General features: G+C 42.1%; 1 protein-coding gene across 1 annotated transcript in view; it reads left to right on the top strand.

Moving 5' to 3' along the window:
• Positions 1 to 23,395, top strand: part of abr (ABR activator of RhoGEF and GTPase) — a 217,362-nt gene that overhangs the window by 75,702 nt on the left and 118,265 nt on the right. Inside the window, exon 2 of the mRNA XM_070449398.1 lies at positions 6,345 to 6,523. Coding sequence (XP_070305499.1) covers positions 6,345 to 6,523 — 179 coding nt within the window. The remainder of the gene's footprint in view (positions 1 to 6,344; positions 6,524 to 23,395) is intronic.

Below are 23,395 nucleotides of genomic sequence, written 5' to 3'. Positions count from 1 at the left end.
TTAGAGACAGTTTGTACTGTTCTGTGAAGGGAGTAGTACACAGCGTTGTACGAGATCTTCAGTGTCTTGGCAATTTCTTGCATGGAATAGTCTTCATTTCTCAGAACAAGAATAGACTGACAAGTTTCAGAAGAAAATCCTTTGTTTCTATCCATTTCGAGCCTGTAATTGAACCCACAAATGCTGATGCTCCAGATACTCAACTAGTCTAAAGAAGGCCAGTTTTATTGCTTCTTTAATCAGGACACAAGTTTTTAGCTGTGCTAACATAATTGCAAAATATTTTTCTAATGATCAATTAGCCTTTTAAAATGATCAATTTGGATTAGCTAACACAACGTGCCATTGGAACACAGGAGTGATGGTTGCTGATAATGGGCCTCTGTACGCCTATGTAGATATTCCATAAGAAATCAGCCGTTTCCAACTACAATCGTCATTTACAACATTAACAATGTCTACACTGTATTTCTGATCAATTTGATGTAATTTTAATGTACAATAATGTACTTTTCATAAAAAAATAAGGACATTTCTAAATTATGTCCAATTAGCTACTTTGGAATTGTTTACCAAAAGCCCTAACCAAAGTCACAAAGCGCGACCACTATAACGTGACGAAATGTCCAAAAGTTCCGTTACAGTCAGTAGAAACATGTCAAACGATGTACTGAATCAATCTTTAGAATGTTGTTAACATACATCTTGAATAACGTTCCAACCGGAGAACTACATTGACTTCAGTTGAGAGATGGAACGTACGTCCTACTCATGTGAAGGCGCATGGTGAATGCGTGATCAGCTCGTGGAAGTGATTACTCATTCCTGTCTCCTTCGGCCCCCCTTCACATTAGAGTCATCAGACTAAGTTCTATTGACTGTTGACATCTAGTGGAAGCCGTAGGAAGTGAAAACCCATCCATATCTCTCTGTATTTTCAATGAGAGCTTGGTTGAAAATCTGGCACCCCCAGATAAATTCCAAACAGGAAGTGGAACTTCTCAGGTTTTTGCCTGCCWTATGAGTWCTGTTATACTCACAGACATAATTCAAACCGTTTTAGAAACTTCAGAGTGTTTGCTATCCAATACTACTAATAATATGCATATATTAGCAACTATGACATAGGAGCAGGCCGTTTACTCTGGGCACCTCTGTGCACCTTTCATCCAAGCTACTCAATACTGCCCCTGCAGCCATAAGAAGTTAAAAGAAATTCATGTTAGCAGGCAATATTAACTAGGCAAATTGTGTCACTTCTCTTGCGTTCATTGCACGCAGAGTCAGGGTATATGCCGCAGTTTGGGCAGCTTGGCTCATTGCTTACTAATTTGCCAGAATTTTACATAATTATGACAAAACATTGAAGGTTGTGCAATGTAACAGCAATATTTAGGCTTAGGGTTGCCACCCATTCGATAAAATACGTAACGGTTCCGTATTTCACTGAAAGAATAAACGTTTTGTTTTTGAAATGATAGTTTCCGTGTTTTGACAAAATTAATGACCAAAAGCTCGTATTTCTTGTGTTTATTATAATTAAATCTATGATTTGATTGAGCAGTCTGACTGAGCGGTGGTAGGCAGCAGCAGGCTCGTAAGCATTCATTCAAATAGCACTTTACTGCATTTGCCAGCAGCTCTTAGCAATGCTTGCTGCACAGCGCTGTTTGTGAGTCAAGCCTATCAACTCCCGAGATTAGGCTGGCAATATTACAGTGCCTATAAAAACATCCAATAGTCAAAGGTATATGAAATATAAATGGTATAGAGAGAGTCATTGGATGAATCCCGGAACATATTCCAGTCTGTGCTAGCAAAACAGTCCTGTAGCGTAGCATCCGTGTCATCTGACCACTTCCGTATTGAGCAAGTCACATGTACTTCCTGCTTTAGTTTTTGCTTTTAAGTAGGAATAATTATGCTAAGATTTTCCAAATGGAGGGCGGGGAAGAGCTGTGTGTGGAGTAATGGTGGTCAAGAGTTTTATTTCCTCTGGGTGCACATGTTACATGCTGGTAGAAATGAGGTAAAACGGATTTAAGTTTGCCTGCATTGAAGTCCCCTGCCACTAGGAGCGCCGCTTCTGGAGGAGCATTTTCTTGTTTGCTTATGGCCTTATTAGAGTTGTTTGAGTGCAGTCTTAGTGCCAGCATCAGTTTGGTGGTAAGTAGACATCTACGAATAATATAGATCAGAACTCTCTTGGTAGATAGTGTGGTCTACAGCTTATCATAGTGTGGTCTACAGCTTATCATAAAGTACTCTACCTCAGGTGAGCAATACCTCATGACTTCTTTAATATTAGACATCGCCCGCCAGCTGTTGTTGACAAATAGACACACACCCCCACCCCTCATCTTACCAGATGTAGCTTCTCTGTTATGCCGGTGCATGGAAAATATCACCAGCTCTATATTATCCGTGTCGTTGTTCAGCCATGACTTGGTGAAACATAAGATATTCGTTTTGAAGTCCCATTGGTAAGATAATCTTGATCGTAGGTCATTGATTTTATTTTCCAATGATTGCACGTTGGCCAATAGAACGGATGGCAGTGGGAGTTTACTCGCTCGCCTACGAATTCTCAGAAGGCAGCCCGACCTCAGCCCCCTTTTTCTCTGTCTTTTTTTCTCGCAAATGACGGGTATTTCGGCCTGTTCCCGGGAAAGCAGTATATCCTTCTTGTCGGACTCGTTAAAGAAAAAACCTTCTTCCAGTTTGAGGTTAGTAATCTCTGTTCTGATGTCCAGAAGTTATTTAAGGTCATAAGAGATGGTAGCAGCAACATTATGTACAAAATAAGTAAACTCCCCGTCATGTGATTTTCCTTGCCATATTTTACTTACCAGACACCACAATGGCAATATTTTAATAGCCAATACTGGCAACGATGACAGGCTGCTGGTCTCACATTTTATTACAAATCAATGATGCTGTATTAAGATTTACACTGTGGAATATAAAGGGGTCCATAGGGCTTCACATGAGTCTGAATTACCAGTCATGTACAGAAGGTTTATGTTTTGAATAAGCAGTGCTTAATAAAGCATGTAAAGCCATATGGCTGCAGTTAGAATGTCTCTATAGCCCTGTGCTCAGTCAGCTGGCTCTCATGCCCTTGTCACCCAGCAAAACAGATGGCATGACGCGTTGCATGGCAACACAGGCAAGCCTCTGTGGTGTATGGGGAGGATCTGGTAGTTGAGTGACAGGTGGGTGGTCCATTGGCTGTGTTGTCAACCACGTCAGTGACTGACAGATGGGTTGATCCCGCCCCTCTGGGTCCGGTTCATATTAGGCCTCTATTGTCTATGTAGGCCTATATGCCACTGAGGATTTCAAATTCTCTCTGACACTGCTTTAATTTTCTATTTGGTCATCACAGCTAGATCCTTTCAATACTACTGTGTGTTGTGGAGAGAGGCTTTCTAGCCAGAGTCTCTCTAGCTGAAGGGCCTAGACATTCATGGGAACACACAGGGTGTTTCTCAATATGCATACTACCGTGTTCCACACTCATTGTCCGAGGACATTCTCTTGAGTTCGTTCTTGTGAGAACGAGAGTGTGGAGAACACAAAAAACATTACATTTGAGAAGCAGTAGCACTCCCCCTACTGTATTACCTCACGCTGCACCTCCCCATTCACTGAACCTTCCAGACAGGACAATGGCAACAATAGAGAAGAAACAAGATATACTCTAAGCAAACATATTACTTTATAATTATCAGATAGATATATGCGAGTCATTGTAATCTAGCTAGCCAGCCAGCTAGTTTTAACAGGCAAAAATGACCTAAAACTAATGTAATGCACGGTAGAGTTAATGTCAATTCTTTGTGGCTAGCTAGCTAGCTACGTAGCCATATTGACTGAAGATGGACTTACCCATTTACTGAACCTTCCTACATCTAGCCAGGACAATGGCAATAGAGATGAAACAAGATATACAGAAAGCAAATGTTTTACTTCATACTGTAACTATCAGCTAGCTACATGTGAATCGTAATAATGTAGCTAACCAGATAGTATAACAGGAAAAAATTAACTAAAACCAATGTTATCCAAGGTAGATGTCAATTCTTCGTGGGTAGCTAGCTAACAATTATTTGGCTAGATAACAGTAGTAGCTAGCCAGTTAGCTCTATTGACTTACTATGGGCTTGCGACCTACGCACACTACAGTTGGGTATTGTAGGCACCCAATACCCACAGTCTGTTTCATTTTGTCTTAGTTACATCTTACAAAACAGTACATTGGTTATATACAGTACCAGACAAAAGTTTGGACACACCTACTCATTCAAGGGTTTTTCTTTATTTTGACTTTTCTATATTGTAGAATAATAGTGACGACATCAAAACTATGAAATAACACATATGGAATCATGTAGTAACCAAAAAAGTGTTAAATCAAAATATATTTTATGAGATTCTTCAAAGTAGCCACCCTTTGCCTTGATGACAGCTTTGCACACTCTTGGCATTCTCTCAACCAGCTTCACCTGGAATGCTTTTCCAACAGTCTTGAAGGAGTTCCCACATATGCTCAGCAGTTATTGGTTGCTTTTCCTTCACTCTGCAGTTCAACTCATCCCAAACCATCTCAATTGGGTTGAGGTTGGGTGATTGTGGAGGCTAGGTCATCTGATGCAGCACTCCATCAATCTCCTTCTTGGTCAAATAGCCCTTACACAGCCTGGAGGTGTGTTGGGTCATTGTCCTGTTGAAAAACAAATGATAGCCCCACTAAGCGCAAACCAGATGGGATGGCATATCGCTGCAGAATGCTGTTGTAGCCATGCTGGTTAAGTGTGCCTTGAATTCTAAATAAATCACTGACAGTGTCACCAGCAAAGCACCATCACACCACCACCTCCATGCTTCATGGTGGGAACCACACATGCGGAGATCATCCGTTCACCTACTCTGCGTCTCACAAAGACATGGCTGTTGGTACCAAAAATCTCAAATTTAGACACATCAGACCAAAGGACAGATTTCCACTGTCTAATGTCCATTGCTCGTGTTTCTTGGCACAAGCAAGTCTCTTCTTCTTATTGGTGTCCTTTAGTAGTGGTTTCTTTGCAGCAGTTTGACCATGAAGGCCTGATTCACAGTCTCCTCTGAACAGTTGATGTTGATGTGTCTTACTTGAACTCTGAAGCATTTTTTTGGGCTGCAATTTCTGAGGCTGGTAACTCTAATGAACTTAACCTCTGCAGCAGAGGTAACTCTGGGTCTTCCTTTCCTGTGGCGGTCCTCATAAGAGCCAGTTTCATCATAGCGCTTGATGGTTTTTGCGACTGCACTTGAAGAAACCTTAAAAGTCCTTGACATTTTCTGGATTGACTGACCTTCATGTCTTAAAGTAATGATGGACACTCGTTTATCTTTGCTTATTTAGCTGTTCTTGCCATAATATGGACTTGGTCTTTTACAAAATAGGGCTAGAGTATATTCTGTATATCACCCCTACCATGTCACAACAAAACTGATTGGCTCAAATGCATTGAGAAGGAAAGAAATTCCACAAATGAACTTTTAACAAGGCACACCTATTAATTGAAATATATTCCAGATAACTACCTCATGAAGCTGGTTGAGAGAATGCCAAGAGTGTGCAAAGCTGTCAGCAATGCAAAGGGTGGCTACTTTGAAGAATGTCAAAATACTTTTTTGCTTCCTACATGATTCCATATGTGTTATTTCATGGTTTTGATGTCTTCACTTTTATTCTACAATGTAGAAAATAGTAAAAATAAATACCCTTGAATGAGTAGGTGTGCTGAAACCTTTGACTGGTACTATATGTGCTTTTGTGCTTATTCAAGTATCCTCAGCAATGGCATTATCTAGTAATGCCACAGCTGCTCTGTATTGTAGTAGTTCTTCTGTAGTAGCCTATAGCCCTGGATAACATACTAGTTTTTGCACTACAGTATTCATTCAGCTGTGTCCAGCTTGTTGTGGGACAGGTTCAATCTATCTTGTCCAGAATGTCCAGCCTACACATTTCCCACATTAGTTCCCTTTTCGCTCTCATTGTCCACCCCCCACCCTCTCTCCTGTCTCTTATACACATCTAGATGTGTATAAGAGACAGTGGCTACACATTTCCCACATTAGTTCCCTTTTCGCTCTCATTGTCCACCCCCCACCCTCTCTCTCCCCCCCCCTCTCACTCTCCTCCCCCCACCCTCTCTCTCGCTCTCTCCCCCCACCCTCTCTCTCGCTCTCTCCCCCCACCCTCTCCATCTTACTCTCTCTTCAACATGGGTCTGTGTTTCCCATCATTCTTTATACACTGTATCCTAACCCCTCTCCTCTCTCTCCTTCAGATTTCAACTATAACACAGACGGGTATGACGGTGATGCAGCAGAGGATCGTAAGAGTCAGGACGGTTCAGAGACCATGCCCTTCATAGACGAGTCCCCCACCATCTCCCCCAGCCTGTGTGCATGCGGCCCTGATGGAGAGGCCATCTCCCCCGTCCCACCAGAGGACCTGCTGCCCGGGGTGAGTCCCGTACACACATGCGTTTACGCACAGACACTAGGGGTGAAACAGTTCACAAAACTCATGGTTCAGTACGATATGGTTGTGTCACAGTTCGGTATTTTCCATTTATTATAATAGTAAACATGGGTAGCTTGAATTCCCAGGAGCATATGGAAACAAAGGGACAAAAAAAACAGCAGTGCCTGCCTTATAACATGAAATAAAATAGTCAATTAAAACAGAATTTCAACAAGAGTGCATAGTCCAGCAGCATATATCAAAATTAAGTCACATAGCAGTGCCTTAAACAAAATAGGACCACTTAAGACTGGTTACTTGAAAAAAAATATAATTTTTTTAATCAGATTTTCAAGTTTTTCTTTAAGAAGATTAGTCTATCCGCATTATCTGCAGTGAGCACAGATCGGCTTTCTGTGACAATGTCAGCTGCTGTGGAGAATACCCTCTCGCTAGGGACAGAGGTCCCAGGCACAGCCAGGTAGTGCCTTGCTAACATGGCAACATGACGGTATATTAACTCTTTGGTCTTCCACCATGTAAGTGGATCAGCATCCGGGGAATACATTCCACTTCCCTGTATGAGGTCACCTCCTCCTCTATGACCTTGACCTTTGACTTGGTTCCCTGCTCCTGGGTCGTGAACAACCCCCCCAAAAAGCTCAGCCATGGCAGACTTCTTTTCTGGAGGAGAACCCCTGTTGTCTGCCGTCTCTTGAGAGGGGTTGGCTCCTGTGGTATCTGTGGCTTGACCCTGCAGAATTAAATTAGATAAAGATTACTATCTCTGAAGTGGCTTTAAAAATATGATTTCTTGTTAGAAATATCAGACACTATTATGACAATTACAATTACTGCTTAATAATGAATTGTTAAATCACTAATTAATAAATGTCACATTAACAAAATAAATAAAATACCTGTTAAATATTGGTCACAATCTCTGCTGTGATTTCATTGTAGACTCTCAGACGAGCAGCAGCATCCAGGTGCAGTAGGGACTTGAACCGGGGGTCCAAAGCAGTGCTCTTGTGTAAGAAGTCTTTGACACCGGGGCCAGCATATCTAGGCTCCAGGTTAACTCTGATAGCAGTCTTGACACCCCTTACTGCGGGTTCATCTTCATCAGATGAAGATGGCGTAGCAGTCCAGACGTGGTTTGTTGTCCTATCACTTACTTTTTGTATTTTTCATATTTTCTGTATATATTCCAATTTATTTTTCAATCTCTTTTTCCATTTTTAAATTAAATATACCTTCCGGTAACCCGCCTCACTCAGTGACACGAATCCGCAAATTTCTTTAGACCCTATAGCCAAAACTTTCATCAGAAGGTAGCCAGCTAATTAGTTAAGTTACTAGCTATTTAGTCATTGTTAGCCACTGCTAGCGGCCTTTAACCTCTGCTCAGTCACCAGATGTTTTTTTAGCCTGGATAATACCTGCCAGCCTCGGACTGTTTTTCTCCACTACAACGCCAGATTTCTCCCGTAAACCCTGGACCATTGATCATCACAGCTAGCTAGCTGCCACTGAGTGACCCAGCCCCGAAGCTAGCCCTGAGCCAGGTGCCTCTCCCGGCTAGCAAACGAAATTACAACAACTTCAATAGCTCTTTCGCCATCTGGCCCAGTCCCTTCGTCGACATGGCGTTCCGCCGTACCACCACGACTGTTCCGCAGACGTAATTCCATCAGCTGTGCCTTCAACCGGCCTTTGCCGGATGACGGAGCAGACGCTTCTACTTAACCCGGACTGCTAACTTTAAACGCCGTGTCTCCTGCGTGCTAGCGTAGTAACGACTACCTAGCGGCTTTCCTTTTTCATCTATTGCTGTACACTGGACCCTATGATCACTTGGCTACATAGCTGATGCCTGCTGGACTGTTCATTTATCACGGTACTCCACTTTGTTTACCTTTGTTTATCTGTCGGCCDKMSCCRSYAACTCAGYCCCTGTGTGTAGTTAACCGATCCTCTCTGCCCATTCATCACTATTTTACCTGTTGTTGTTGACTTAGATGATTAGCTGTTGTTGTCTTACCCGTTGTTGACTTAGCTAGCTCTCCCAATCAACACCTGTGATTGCTTTATGCTTCGCTTTATGTCTCTCTCAAATGTCAATATGCCTTGTATACTGTTGTTTAGGATAATTATCATTGTTTTAGTTTACTGCGGAGCCCCTAGTCCCACTGTACATGCCTCAGATACCTCCTTTGTCCCACCTCCCACACATGCGGTGACCTCACCCAGTATAACCAGCATYTCCAMAGATGCAACCTKTCTTATCATCACTCAGTGCCTGGGCTTACCTCCACTGTACCCGCACCCCACCATACCCCTGTCTGCACATTATGCCCTGAATCTATTCTACCACGCCCAGAAATCTGCTCCTTTTATTCTCTGTCCCCAACGCACTAGACGACCAGTTTTGCTAGCCTTTAGCCGTACCTTCATCCTATTCCTCCTCTGTTCCTCGGGTGATGTGGAGGCTAACCCAGGCCCTGTGTGTCCCCAGGCACTCTCATTTGCTGACTTCTGTAATCGAAAAAGCCTTGGTTTCATGCATGTTAACATCAGAAGCCTCCTCCCTAAGTTTGTTTAACTCACTGCTTTAGCACACTCCGCCAACCCTGATATCCTACCGTCTATGAATCCTGGCTTAGGAAGGCGACCAAAAATTCTGAGATTTCCATACCCAACTACAACATTTTCCATCAAGATAGAACTGCCAAAGGGGGAGGAGTTGCAATCTACTGCAGAGATGGCTTGCAAAGTTCTGTCATACTTTCCAGGTCTATGCCCAAACAGTTCGAGCTTCTAATTTAAAAAATGAATCTCTCCAGAAATAAGTCTCTCACTGTTGCCGCCTGTTATAGACCCCCCTCAGCTCCCAGCTGTGCCCTGGACACCATATGTGAATTGATTGCCCCCCATCTATCTTCAGAGTTCGTTCTGTTAGGTGACCTAAACTGGGATATGCTTAACACCCCAGCAGTCCTACAATCTAAGATGCCCTCAATCTCACACAAATTATCAAGGAAACCACCAGGTACAACCCTAAATCCGTAAACATGGGCACCCTCCTAGATATTATATATTATTGCCCTCCAAATACACCTCCAATATGCCTCATTGACTGCATCCGCTATGGTCCGCGGTCAAACGACCACCCCTCATCACTGTCAAACGCTCTCTAAAACACTTCTGCGAGCAGGCCTTTCTAATCGACCTGGCCCAGGTATCCTGGAAAGATATTGACCTTATCCCGTCAGTCGAGGATGCCTGGTCGTTCTTTGACAGTAATTTCCTCACCATCTTAAATAAGCATGCCCCTTTCAAAAAATGTAGAACTAAGAACAGATATAGCCCTTGGTTCACTCCAGACCTTACTGACCTCGACCAGCACAAAAACATCCTGTGGCGGACTGCAATAGCATCGAATAGTCCCCGCGATATGCAACTGCTCAGGGAAGTCAGGAACCAATAGACACAGTCAGTTAGGAATGAAAGGCTAGCTTTCTCAAACAGAAATTTGCATCCTGTAGCTCTAACTCCAAAAAGTTTTGGGACACTGTAAAGTCCATGGAGAACAAGAGCACCTCCTCCCAGCTGCCCACTGCACTGAGGCTAGGCGAACACGGTCACCACCGATAAATTCATGATAATCGAACATTTCAATAAGTATTTCTCTACGGCTGACCAAGCTTTCCTCCTGGCTACCCCAACCCCGGTCAACAGCTCCGCACCCCTCGCAGCTAATCGAGGGGCCAGATCGCAGATGGTTCTGAAAGAGCTGCAAAACCTGGACCCGTGCAAATCAGCTGGGCTAGACAATCTGGACCCTCTCTTTCTAAAATTATCCGCCACCATTGTTGCAACTCCTATTACCAGTCTGTTCAACCTCTCTTTCGTTTCATCCGATATCCCAGAAGATTGGAAAGCTGCTGCGGTCATCCCCCTCTTCAAAGGGGATGACACTCTAGACCCAAACTGTTACAGACCTATATCCCTCCTGCCCTGCCTTTCTAAAATCTTCGAAAGCCAAGTTAACAAACAGATCACTTACCATTTTCGAATCCCACCGTACCTTCTTCGCTGTGCATTCCAGTTTCCGAGCTGGGCACGGGTGCACCTCAGCCACGCTCAAGGTACTAAACGATATCATAACCACCATCGATAAAAGACAGGACCGTGCAGCCATCTTCATCGACCTGGCCAATGCTTTCAACTCTGTCAATCACCGTATTCTTATCGGCAGACTCAACAGCCTTGGTTTCTCAAATGACTGCCTCGCCTGGTTCACCAACTACTTCTCAGACAGAGTTCAGTGTGTCAAATCGGAGGGCCTGTTGTCCAGACCTCTGGCAGTCTCTATGGGGGTACCACAGGGTTCAATTCTCGGGCCGACTCTTTTCTCTGTATATATCAATGATGTCGCTCTTGCTGCAGGTGATTCCCTGATCCACCTTTACGCAGACGACACCATTCTGTATACATCTGGCCCTACTTTGAACACTGTGTTAACTAACCTCCAAACGAGCTTCAATGCCATACAACACTTCTTCTGTGGCCTCCAACAGCTCTTAAACGCTAGCAAAACCAAATGCATGCTTTTCAACCGTTCGCTGCCCGCACCCGCCCGCCCGACTAGCATCACTACTCTGGACGGTTCTGACCTAGAATATGTGGACAACTACAAATACCTAGGTGTCTGGCTAGACTGTAAACTATCCTTCCAGACTCATATTCAAACATCTCCAAACCAAAATCAAATCTAGAATCGGCTTTTTATTTCGCAGCAAAGCCTCCTTCACTCACGCCGCCAAACTTACCCTCGTAAAAATGACTATCCTACCGATGCTCGACTTCGGCGATGTCATCTCCAAAATGGCTTCCAATACTCTACTCAGACTAAATCTAATTTGCTATCACAGTCCCATCCGTTTTGTTACCAAAGCGCCTTATACCACCCAACACTGCATATGCTCTCGTCGGCTGTATGCTCTCGTCGGCTGGCCGTCGCTACATATTCGTCGCCAGACCCACTGGCTCCATGTCATCTATAAGTCTATGCTAGGTAAAGCTCCACCTTATCTCAGCTCACTGGTTACGATAACAACACCCACCTGTAGCACGCGCTCCAGCAGGTATATGTCACGGGTCATCCCCAAGCCAACACCTCCTTTGGCCTTCCTTTCTGTCCAGTTCTCTGCTGCCAGTGACTGGAGCGAGTTGCAAAAATCGCTGAAGCTGGAGACTTACATTTCCCTCACTAACTTTAAACATCAGCTATCTGAGCAGCTAACCGATCGCTGCAGCTGGTCATAGTTCATCTGTAAATAGCCCACCCAATCTACCTACCTCATCCCCATATTGTTTTTATTTACATTACTGCTCTTTTGCACACCAGTATCACTACTTACACACCATCATCTGCTCATCTATCACATGTTAATCTGCTAAATTGTAATTACTTTGCTACTATGGCCTATTTATTGCTTTACCACCTCATGCCATTTGCACACACTGTATATAGACTTTCTTTTTTTTCTGTTGTGTTGACTGTGCACTTGTTTATTCCATGTATAACTCTGTGTTGTTGTTTCTGTCGCACTGCTTTGCTTTATTCTGGCCAGGTCGCAGTTGTAAATGAGAACTTGTTCTCAACTAGCTTAACTGGTTAATTTCAAAGATGCCACCATTGATTTCAGGATAATTGTTTTCATAGGCAGGACCATGGAAACTGATGGAATGTTATCAGTGCAGATCAGTGCTGTGACTGTTTTGAGAGGTTTGCACACTTTGATAACTTCCTCTGCTTGTTTGTCATTTTCAGACTAAGTCACAATATCTTTGACGTTCTTCCTCACAGCTTGATCAGTCAGTGTAGAATACACCGCAACTTTCTGCTCAAGGTATCTCTCAACCATGTCATGGCTTGAATTGCATCTAGTAGGGACATCTTGGATTAGTTTGTGGTTTGGCAGCTCCAGCATCTCCTGTTTTATCTTGAAAACATGTGCAGAAGTTGTGCTTTTATGAAAGAAGGATACCATTTTCCTGATCTTTGCTAGGAGGCGAGAGATTGGATTCACTGACATTGCTTTTTGAGATGCTAGATTAATAACGTGAGCAAAGCATCCGCTCTGTGGCCCCAGTCCAGCTTGTGCAACTGCATTTGCAGTATTTCTAGCGTTGTCAGTGGTCACAGGAATCATTACATTATCCCTCTCCTACTTCCACACTGCAACTACTTCCCTTAGCTCTTCCCCCAAGTTTACACTGGTGTGACTACTCTCAATGGGACGTGTTTGAAGGACATGGCTTTTTATCTCCCACTCTGCCGTAATGAAATGAGCCTTACAGTAAGGTAGCTCTAGACATCCAACTGTATGTTGTTAGAGCAACAGATCGCGTTTCTGACAACTCGCTCTCAAGTTAAAAAAAGACAACTTCATTACTATGCCGATATTTTTCCCACGTTAACCTCTCTGGGATATGTGGGACACTAACGTCCCACTTGGCCAAAAGCCAGTAAAAATGCAGAGCGCAAATTCAAATAAATTACTATAAAAATCAAGCTTTCATGAAATCACACATGAAAGATACCAAATTAAAGCTACACTTGTTGTGAATCCAGCCAACATGTCAGAATTCAAATAGGCTTTACGACGAAAGCACACCAAACGATTATGTTAGGTCAGAACCAAGTCACAGAAAAATACAGCCATTTTTCCAGCCAAAGAGAGGAGTAACAAAAAGCAGAAATAGAGATAAAATTAATCACTAACCTTTGATGATCTTCATCAGATGACACTCATAGGACTTCATGTTACACAATACATGTATGTTTTGTTCGGTAAAGTTCATATTTATATCCAAAAATCTGAGTTTAGGCGGGACGCTACTGTCTCACTTGGCCAAAAGCCAGAGAAAATGCAGAGCGTCAAATTCAAATAAATTACTATAAAAATCAAGCTTTCATGAAATCACACATGAAAGATACCAAATTTAAGCTACACTTGTTGTGAATCCAGCCAACATGTCAGAATTCAAATAGGCTTTTCGGCGAAAGCAAACGATGCTATTATCTGAGGATAGCAACAGAGTAAACAAAGAGAGAGAATCATATTTCAACCCTGCAGGCGCGACACAAAACGCAGAAATAAAAAATATAATTCATGCCTTACCTTTGACAAGCTTCTGTTGTTGGCACTCCAATATGTCCCATAAACATCACAAACGGTCCTTTTTGTTCAATTAATTCTGTCGATATATATCCAAAATGTCAATTTATTTGGCGCGTTTGATCCAGAAAAACACTGGTTCCAACTTGTGCCACGTGACTACAAAATATCTCAAAAGTTACCTGTAAACTTTGCCAAAACATTTCAAACTACTTTTGTAATACAACTTTAGGTATTTTTTTACGTAAATAATCAATAAAATTGAAGACGGGATGATCTGTGTTCAATACAGGATTAAAACAAACTGTAGCTAGCTTTCTGGTCATGCGCCTCTAACAAACAGTACACTTCAAGTGACCCTCGTTCAAGATGACCGTACTTCCTCATTACACAAAGGAAAAAAAACCATTTCTAAAGACTGTTGACATCCAGTGGAAGTGGTAGGAACTGCAAGAAGGTCAATTAGAAATCTGGATTCCCAATGAAAACCCATTGAAAGAGTGACCTCAAAAAAACAAATCTGAATGGTTTGTCCTCGGGGTTTCGCCTGCTAAATAAGTTCTGTTATACTCACAGACATGATTCAAACAGTTTTAGAAACTTCAGAGTGTTTTCTATCCAAAGCTACTAACAATATGCATATCTTATCTTCTGGGGATGAGTAGCTGGCCGTTGAATTTGGGTATGCTTTTCATCCAAACGTGAAAATGCTGCCCCCTATCCTAGAGAAGTTAATCTATACGCCAGTGGTTTATGCAATAATATTTTTTTTACAATGAAATGTGTATATATATATATTTTCCTAGTTATAATATATGATTAATGTATTGTTCGGTTCGCAGTGCATACCAAACCGTGGACCCTATACTGAACGGTTCAATACGAATACACGTAGCGTTTCAACCCTAACACACACACACGCAAACACTGGAGTAAAGAACAGTATTGCAGAGGTGCACAACTCCGGCTTGCAAGGTCTGGGGCCGGGTTACTTCTTATTCCTACTGTGAGAGTAATTCATTGTGGTCACAACCAATGTTCCCTCTAATATTTTTCTGCTGAGCGCAAACTTGAACATTGTGAAACATCTGTGCATCTTCTAGTGCGTGTTTACTGTGAACACTGAGGCTGTAACCACTTTAAATTGTAGTTTTAAGTGGCCAAGTAGGCTAGAGTGGCTATTTGATCATAATGTAGGCCTACCAGAGTGGCCTCACGTAAAAAAACGATGGAGAAAATGCATCACATAAGATTTTAACATGGAAATGGCTGTTCTATTATTCAGCCTACAGTAGCAGCCAATGTGTGGTGTTCAATGTAGGTCTATATTCAACGAGACTTAAAAAAAGAAAACATGCAGGGCATTGACATTAACCTGTTTATCCACTTGTCCTTCAGAGAATGAGGTGACTGAAAATGTTGTGTTTGAAGCAAGAAACCACCAATAAAATGCATGATTATTCCCATACCATTATTACAGAAAATCTGACAAATTATGCTACCTATTGGCTACATAGCTCATTCAAGCCTCTCTTAAAATACAACACTGCCCCTTTAGGACAAAAAAAAGCTCTACCTGTCTTAATTTTCAAAGATGTCTAAAAATGTACACGTTTTGTGCTTTTGTAGGAAGCAATCACTCCCCTATTGCTGACTACAAATTATCTATAACTAGGCTAATAACTCACTAGCTAGCAAAGGATATGAACAAAATGTGCACACGTGGCTACATGCAGCTCTTGTTTTGATCTCAGCTGATGGCGAAACTCGAGTCACACCGCATTATTTCTGCCTTGTACACAAATTCATGTTGTTATTCCTATGAACAGAGAAAGTGTAATATTCCTTCGATATTAGAAAAACCCAAGCCGCTAATAATAACAGCAACGCAAGCCTATAGATGCACTTTCCTACTCATTCATTACTGCTGCAGTGCTTATTACATCATTCATTACTGCTGCAGTGCTCTAGAAAGTTGAGTGAAGTTCAATCTTGTGCTTCTCTCTATTGGCTGATATTTCTTCTGCACGGCAGTCCCAGGGAGCTGCGCGACAGTCTCGGGGGACTGCGCGTCCGCATGCAGTTTAGAGGGAACATTGCTCACAACTGCACTTCAAAACACAGTTTGAGAAGAAAGCCACAATGCTTTGTGGGAAATGAAGTCCTCCACTACCCACTGATGGTACAAATTACTGTCTTTGGTAACATTGTGCCTACTTCCTGTAGGCCCATGTAATTAACCACTAGAATTCTTTCTTCACAGTAACACTGCAGGTGCTGCATTCATTCACATCCTCGGAATGACATCTGTAGCTATTAGCACTAAGCTACAATCTTCTGTCCTCTCTCTGAGACATAGGAGGCCTTTTCACACTGCAGGGTTCTTAGCCCCAGGCTAAGACTGTCCCTGGGCTAGCTTATCCTGTGTTCACACAAGCATTTGTTAACCCTGGGCTAAGCTTTAGCCATGGGCTAAGGATTCACACTTGTATTCCAAAGCCCTGGGCTAACGGACAAACACAGCATTAGACCAACAATCTATCTCGGCGACACAACCAATGTTATAAGTAAATCATTTAAGATATTATTTCCTCTTGCTTCTAGCCTAGCATTTTGTTTCCAAGAGTGATGGTTTGTAAACCTTGCTGTCTGACATCGGAAACAATGTTTCACTTTTTGAAATGTGATCTCGCCCCTGTACGTAGAATGCTGTCCACGGATGAGACAAACTTTTCTGATCCAGGCAAAATCATGCAATATTATTATTATTATTATTATTATTATTGATTGTAATATCGAATTAAATGTCAAAAGAAAAGTTAGTTTTCTGTTTTCAGAAGGAAAGCTGAAATAGTAGAAATGTACTTATCAAAATACTATAGCTGCAGAACGCGTCACAGGCATAACAAGCATATGCAAAAGTGCAGCTTTTGTGATTGGACAGTGAAAGTTCTTTGCGTTGTTCTTGACCTTGTTTCACACTGGCTATTTTGGGACTGTGTTTCTGGGGCTAGCCCTGAAAAGTCTGTGCTAACCCTGCTCCAGAGCAGGGCCAGATAGTCCTGGGCTAAGGTTGGTGCTAGCCCACTTAAGAAAGTGCAAGTGTGAACACTCGCTTAACCCCAGGCTAAGATCGCCCTTAGCCCAGTGCTAAGCAGGCTCTTAGCCCTGGGCTAAGGTGCAGTGTGAACATGCCTAGGATGTCAGAACTCAGCACAGCAGAAAACCCATATATGGCAGCATTGCTTTCAGTTTAATATAATTAACATGCATGACAGAGACAAGAAATAGGCCTGACTTTAATGTCTGTCTGAATGGTAATACACTAACCCAGTTGTTGGGAATACCTCCTCAATGAGCAGAGCCCAAGGGGTACCGTACTAATGTCAGTGGTGATATTAGTGACAGTAGGTTAGGAGCACTGTGTGTGCGTGCACAGGTGTGTCTCTCGATCCTTACACACTGGGCTCTCGGCAGGGACAGAGCTGAACCCGTCCTGACCTCCATCTTCCACAAAGGCCTCAGGCTGACTGAAAGGTCATGTGAAACAGCCATACAAAAATGGAATGTGTGTAAAAAGGTTATGAAAAAAAAGCTGAGGCCTGGAGTGTAGTTTGTAGTGTTAAGTCACACTGTATTGTGAACTAAGGAGAGACCGCTTTTAGTCAAATTGACTTATTTTATACACCTGGAATCTCTAGTTCATGCTGAATAGAACAACATTGTCAGTTGTTCCAACAGAGTAGCTTGCGATCATATCTCTATATCATTGTGACCCAACAGGTTTCCTTCCTCATGTACTATGGTACAGTACAGGCCAGTGGTACAGCTCCATCTCCACCTAGTGGTGGGAGAGAGACATCGCACCAACAGACATGAGGCAATGGTCAGAACACATAGGCTGCAACAGAGCCTGGACTCGAACCCAGAATCTCTAGTGTCACTGCAATGCAGTGCCTAAGACCACTGCGCCACTCGGGAGGCCCTTTCCACGCCATTTCGCCCAGTGGGAGATGCTATTCATCAGTGGGCATAGATTTCAGTGAGCATAAGGGTGCACACACTGAGAACGAAATCTATTACATCTGCCAAACTACAGTATGGATGTTACTGATTCTTCAGGGAGTGCTTCTACACCTGCATTGCTTGCTGGTTGGGGTTTTAGGCTGGGTTTCTGTACAGCACTTTGATATCAGCTGATCTAAGAAGGGCTATATAAATACATTTGATTTGATTAGTAACAAAGATGAAGTAATGTGTTCGCTGAATTCCCATTGTTTGCTATTTCATCCAGCCACAGAAGAAATATAAGCTAAGCAATTAATTTTTTATTAGAATTTCGCATTTTTAAAGTTACGAGATATTATTTACACAAAGTAATGAGACTGGGATTGCAAATATGCCTCCAGGATAATATGGTAAAGTTGGCCTCATGTATAGGCACTCTAACAAATAGATAAGACCAAGGACATCCCAAATCAGTGAACAGTTTTTAATGAAGCTAGCAACGCTGATGCCACATTTCTAAAAAATATATATATTTTTTTAAATAAATTGTGAAAAAAGTACCCAAATATCATACTTGAGTGAAAGTTTAGATACTTTCATAGAAAATGACTCAAGTGAAAGTCGCTCAGTAAAATACTACTTGAGTAAAAGTCCAAAAGTATTTGGTTTAAAAAATACTTAAGTATCAAAAGTAAATGGAATTGCAAAAAATTTACTTAAGTATCAAAGTAAAAGTATGAACCATTTCAAATTCCTTATATTAAGCAAATCAGATGGCACACTATTGATGGGGGGCACACACTAGCCAGGGGGGCACACTCCAACACTCAGACATAATTTCCAAACAAACCATTTGTTTTTAGTGAGTCCGCCAGATCAGAGGCAGTAGGGATGACCAGGGATGTTCTCTTGATAAGTGTGTGAATTGGACCATTTTCCTGTCAAAATGTAACACGTACTTTTGGGTGTCAGGGAAAATGTATGGAGTAAAAAGCGCATAATTTTCATTAGGAATGTAGTGAAGTAAAAGTCGGCAAAAATATAAATAGTACAATACAGATACCCCAAAAAAACAACGTAAGTAGTACTTTTAAGTCTTAAGTCTTTTTACTTTTTCCCCCCAGTAGTGTAAAGTACTTATCACATTGGTGTAGAGAGAGATGCTCACACACATACAGCTTATGAAGCTAGGTATACTGTAAAACTCACACTATATCACACACATTAATAGATTGCTTCAGTTGGATTAAAGTCTGTTTTTAGTAGTTGAAGAGGTCTACATATTGTGAAGTATAGGGAGAGAGACAGATGTTCACAAACACACAGTTTATGCAGCTAGGTCTACTACTGTACAACTCACACACATATCATGCATATCAATGTATTTAGGCATGATCATTGATCATACTGACCTGAAGTATTTTAAACATTTGTTATGCAAGTGGACAAGGAACAGTTCATCTGATTTTGTTAATCTAAATGCAAATCATAAATCTGTGATTGACAGTATACAGGTATTGTTGCATGTTGACTCACCAATCACAGTGAAATTAGATACAATTTAGCCATGATTAGGGCTGTGGCGGTAAAGAATTTCGTCAGCTGGTGATTCTCAAACAAAACACTGTCGGTCTCACAGTAATAGAATAGAATAGACATGCGGCTAATCTGTGTTGAGTTGTTAACAAAGATATAGGTACTCATATATGCTTAATTTAGTTATTAATGTAACTTTAGTTGTTCTACAAACGTTGGGCTATATGTTTGGATTTTTAATACATAGTAAGGCTGCATGATGAGACTTTTTTATGATGATTTGAAAAAGTTGCTTGAAAGGCATGAGCTCTGCTTAGTTTTTTGGGCAGGCTGTACTCACTCCAATAGTCTCTCATTCACAATTTGACAAGCACTTGATAATGCCTCGAATTTCATGGCGGCATCCCCTTTCTGGCCTTAATGCACCCCAAAAAAAACATGCCTTTTGCAGGCCGGAGTGCTGAGTTGTGCCTTTCTGCCTGCGTGTGCTGCGTAATCCGAAGTCTCTCACTCACATGGCTCTCCATCATGTGATTGGGTCTTTCTCACAGGCTACAAGTGAAGACAGACACTTTTGGGGACGCAACTGCGTGCGTCCTTATCCAATTCCGAGGTGCATATGGAAGATATTGGAAGAACTGTCCACATTTACTTTGTCAGCCAACAAGATGTGTAGGCCTAAGGAACAGCAAAAGCACTAGCCTATGTCAATCTACAATCCCCCATAGTACAAAAGTCAACCTATTCTATTCTGTGCGAGAAATACTTTTTCCAAACATAGTCTGGGACAGTTGTGGGATGCGATAGATCCCAAATTAATACAACCATTAGCATCAAAAACTATTAGGCTATTTCTTCACATTATAAGCGCAGCAATGGCCACATGGTACTGTAGTTAGGCTAAAAGCGCAAATTTTCCATTAGCGGAAAACACCATTATCAAAAGTGACCGCCAATGCAATTATGCATGTAATGCTTTTATTTTAAAGGTGCATTTTTACAGTGAAAATGATCGTCCCCAAACTTAACTCACGCACTGCTTATAAATGGCAGTTAGGCTCTTCACCCCTTGTAAAGCGGATTAATATAATTCACAAGTGATAGGCTAATATTGTCACCCATCAGACAATTCTTGATTTAATCTCGTCTTTACATATACTAAATAATGTGACATTTGTTTTTATTTAGAATGGACCATTATCATGCACCTGTCTTGAAACAGGGGCAGCGGGAAAAATACATGTTGTTTATGCACTTAGATAGCGAATGGAGGATAGCGAATGGAGGATGCTTTTCCCGTGGTTTATTTTCATGCCAGCCAGGTAGGCTATACTCCTGTTGTAAATATAAGCTATGTGCTTAATATTAGGAATGTTGAGAAATAGATATAGTAGGCCTAGCCTATAGAAAGCTGATGGGATTCTCGTCTTTTTATTAGAGACCATCACAGTTTTCTCCTGCAATTGCATAGCCTATAGAAATGTTGCGCGACATGAGCTCATGGGCTCTCATGAATGTCAGAGTGATTAGAGGAATAATAGTGCTGAGTACCAGGCAGTTAGCGAGTTTGGTAGGCTACTAATGACCATCACCATCAGAGCTTGGAGAAGCCTAATTACCGTGACTAAACGGTCATGTGGAATTTGACTGCCTTCATGACTAGTGACCGCCGGTGTTGCGGTAATACGGTCACCGCAACAGCCCTAGTCATAATCAGTTTCATATATGTAATTCAGGGAAATTTAGTAGATTAGCTTGATAGTGGCGTTGTTGGTTGGCTAGCAAGCAAAACTTGACGTTACACATCGTTCACCTTTGGGAAAACTGGTTCAGCCACTTGGTAGCTAGCTATCGTTACTTCAAATAAAGCAACATGATGTACTAATATGAAAGTGCAATTGTAACTATAACGTATAAACCCTCCATAGTGATGTCGGTGAAGAAGTTACAAGACCATGAAACTTGCCTATGGAGCAGCAAGAGGAATTGCCCCTCCCCACCTTCAGGCTCTCCTCAAACCCTACTTCCCAACCTGAGAACTCTGTTCTGCTACTGGTCTCTTGGCCCTCCCACCCCTACGGGAGGGCAGCTCCCGCTCAGCCCAGTCCAAGCTCTTCTCTGTCCTGGTACCCCAATGGTGGAACCAGGTTCCCCCTGAAGCTAGAATAGCAGAGTCCCTGCCCATATTCCGGAAATATCTGAAACCTTACCTCTTCGAAGAATATCTTAAATAACCCCCCCCATCTTAATAGCTATGGCTTTGCTGATAGCTACTTTGAGGAAAAATGTACTTACTGTGATTGTCCCACCTAGCTATCTTAAAATGAATGCACTTAACTGTAAGTCTCTCTGGACAAGAGCGTCTGCTTAACGACTTAAATGTAAATGAGGTCCCAGATGGAGGGTTCTCGGTGAATGTTGACATGCATCGGACAGTCCTTGCACTTTGAAACCCACACCCATGGTGTCTTATAGCACCACCCACTGGGTGAAATTGCAGAAAAAAGACTGTGCACACAGCCGGCGTTACTATGACAAGAAGCGCAGCAGATGACTGCTGTCTGAACACACACATTCGATTTGGTCACTTGTAACTTGCCACTTGGACAGTCGGTATTCCAAAACGGAATAGAAAAACGAAACTGATTTGAGCATTAAGGCCGACAGTGTGAACAAGGCAATAGTTGGCTATACATTCCTGCCAGGGAGACTGACTAAAATCATTATTTGCTGTTGATTGAGCAGTGATGAGAATCTAGTGTTGGGTTGAAAACTATTAATGATGCTAATGTAGGCTAGTTACTGTATGAGTGTTTAATGGAGACTGTTTCTATATGTACAGTCTATTCATAAAGTATTCAGACCCCTTGACTTATTCCACATTTTGTTACGTTACAACCTTATTCTGAAATGGATTAAATACAAATAAATCCTCAGCAGTCTAAACACAATACCCCATAATGACAAAGTGAAAACAGATTTTTATAATTTTTTTCTAAATTGATTTAAAATACAAAACAGATCATTTATTTACATAAGTATTCAGACCCTTTGCTATGAGACTTAAAATTGAGCTCAGGTGCATCCTGTTTCCATTGAGCATCCTTGATGTTTCTAAAACTTGATTGGAGTCGACCTGTGGTAAATACAGGTTGATAATTGATTTGGGCATGATTTGGAAAGGCACACACCTGTCTATATAAGGTCCCACAGCTGACAGTACATGTCAGAGCAAAAACCAAGCCATGAGGTCGAAGGAATTGTCCATAGAGATCAGATCTGATCAAGGGTTCCAAAAAATATCTGCAGCATTGAAGGTCCCCAAAAACACAGTGGCCTCCATCATTCCTAAATAGAAAAGGTTTGGAACCACCAAGACTCTTCCTAGAGCTGGCTGCCTGGCAGGGACAGGGAGACTAGTCAGGATCGAGGGAAAGCTGAACGGAGCAAAGTACAGAGAGATCCTTGATTAAAAACCTGCTCCAGAGCGCTCAGGACCTCAGACTGGGGCGAAGGTTCACCTTCAAACAGAAACACCTCCCTAAGCATATGGCCAAGGCAACGCAGGAGTGGCTTCGGGACAAGTCTCTGAATGTCCTTTAGTGGCCCGGCCAGAGCCTGCACTTGTACCCGATCGAACATCGAGAGAGACCTGAAAATAGCTGTGCAGCGACGCTCCCCATCCAACCTGACAGAGCTTGAGAGGATCTGCAGAGCAGAATGGGAGAAACTCCCCAAATACAGGTGTGCCAAGCTTGTAGCGTCAAACCCAAGAAGACACAAGGCTGTAATCGCTGCCAAACATGCTTCAACAAAGTACTGAGTAAAGGGTCTGAATACTTATGTAAATGTGATATTTAAGTTTTCTATTTTTAATACATTAGCAAAAATGTCTAAAACCTGTTTTTGCTTTGACATTAGGGGGTATTATGTGTAGATTGATGAGGGGGAAAAAACAATTGAATCCATTTTAGAATAAGGCTATAATGTAACAAAATGTGAAAAAAGTGCACGGTGGGAATACAGATATGCGTCTGTTGGTCACAGATACCTTTAACAACAAAAAAGGTAGGAGTGTGGATCAGAAAACCGTTCCGTGTCTGATGTGACCACAATTTGCCTCATGCAGCGCGACACA

This window comes from Salvelinus sp. IW2-2015, linkage group LG20 (genome assembly GCF_002910315.2).
Source record: "Salvelinus sp. IW2-2015 linkage group LG20, ASM291031v2, whole genome shotgun sequence".
In the NCBI taxonomy this organism is placed as follows: domain Eukaryota; kingdom Metazoa; phylum Chordata; class Actinopteri; order Salmoniformes; family Salmonidae; genus Salvelinus; species Salvelinus sp. IW2-2015.
The sequence above is the reverse complement of the archived record's forward strand: the minus strand, read 5'-3'. Positions and strand labels throughout refer to the sequence as shown.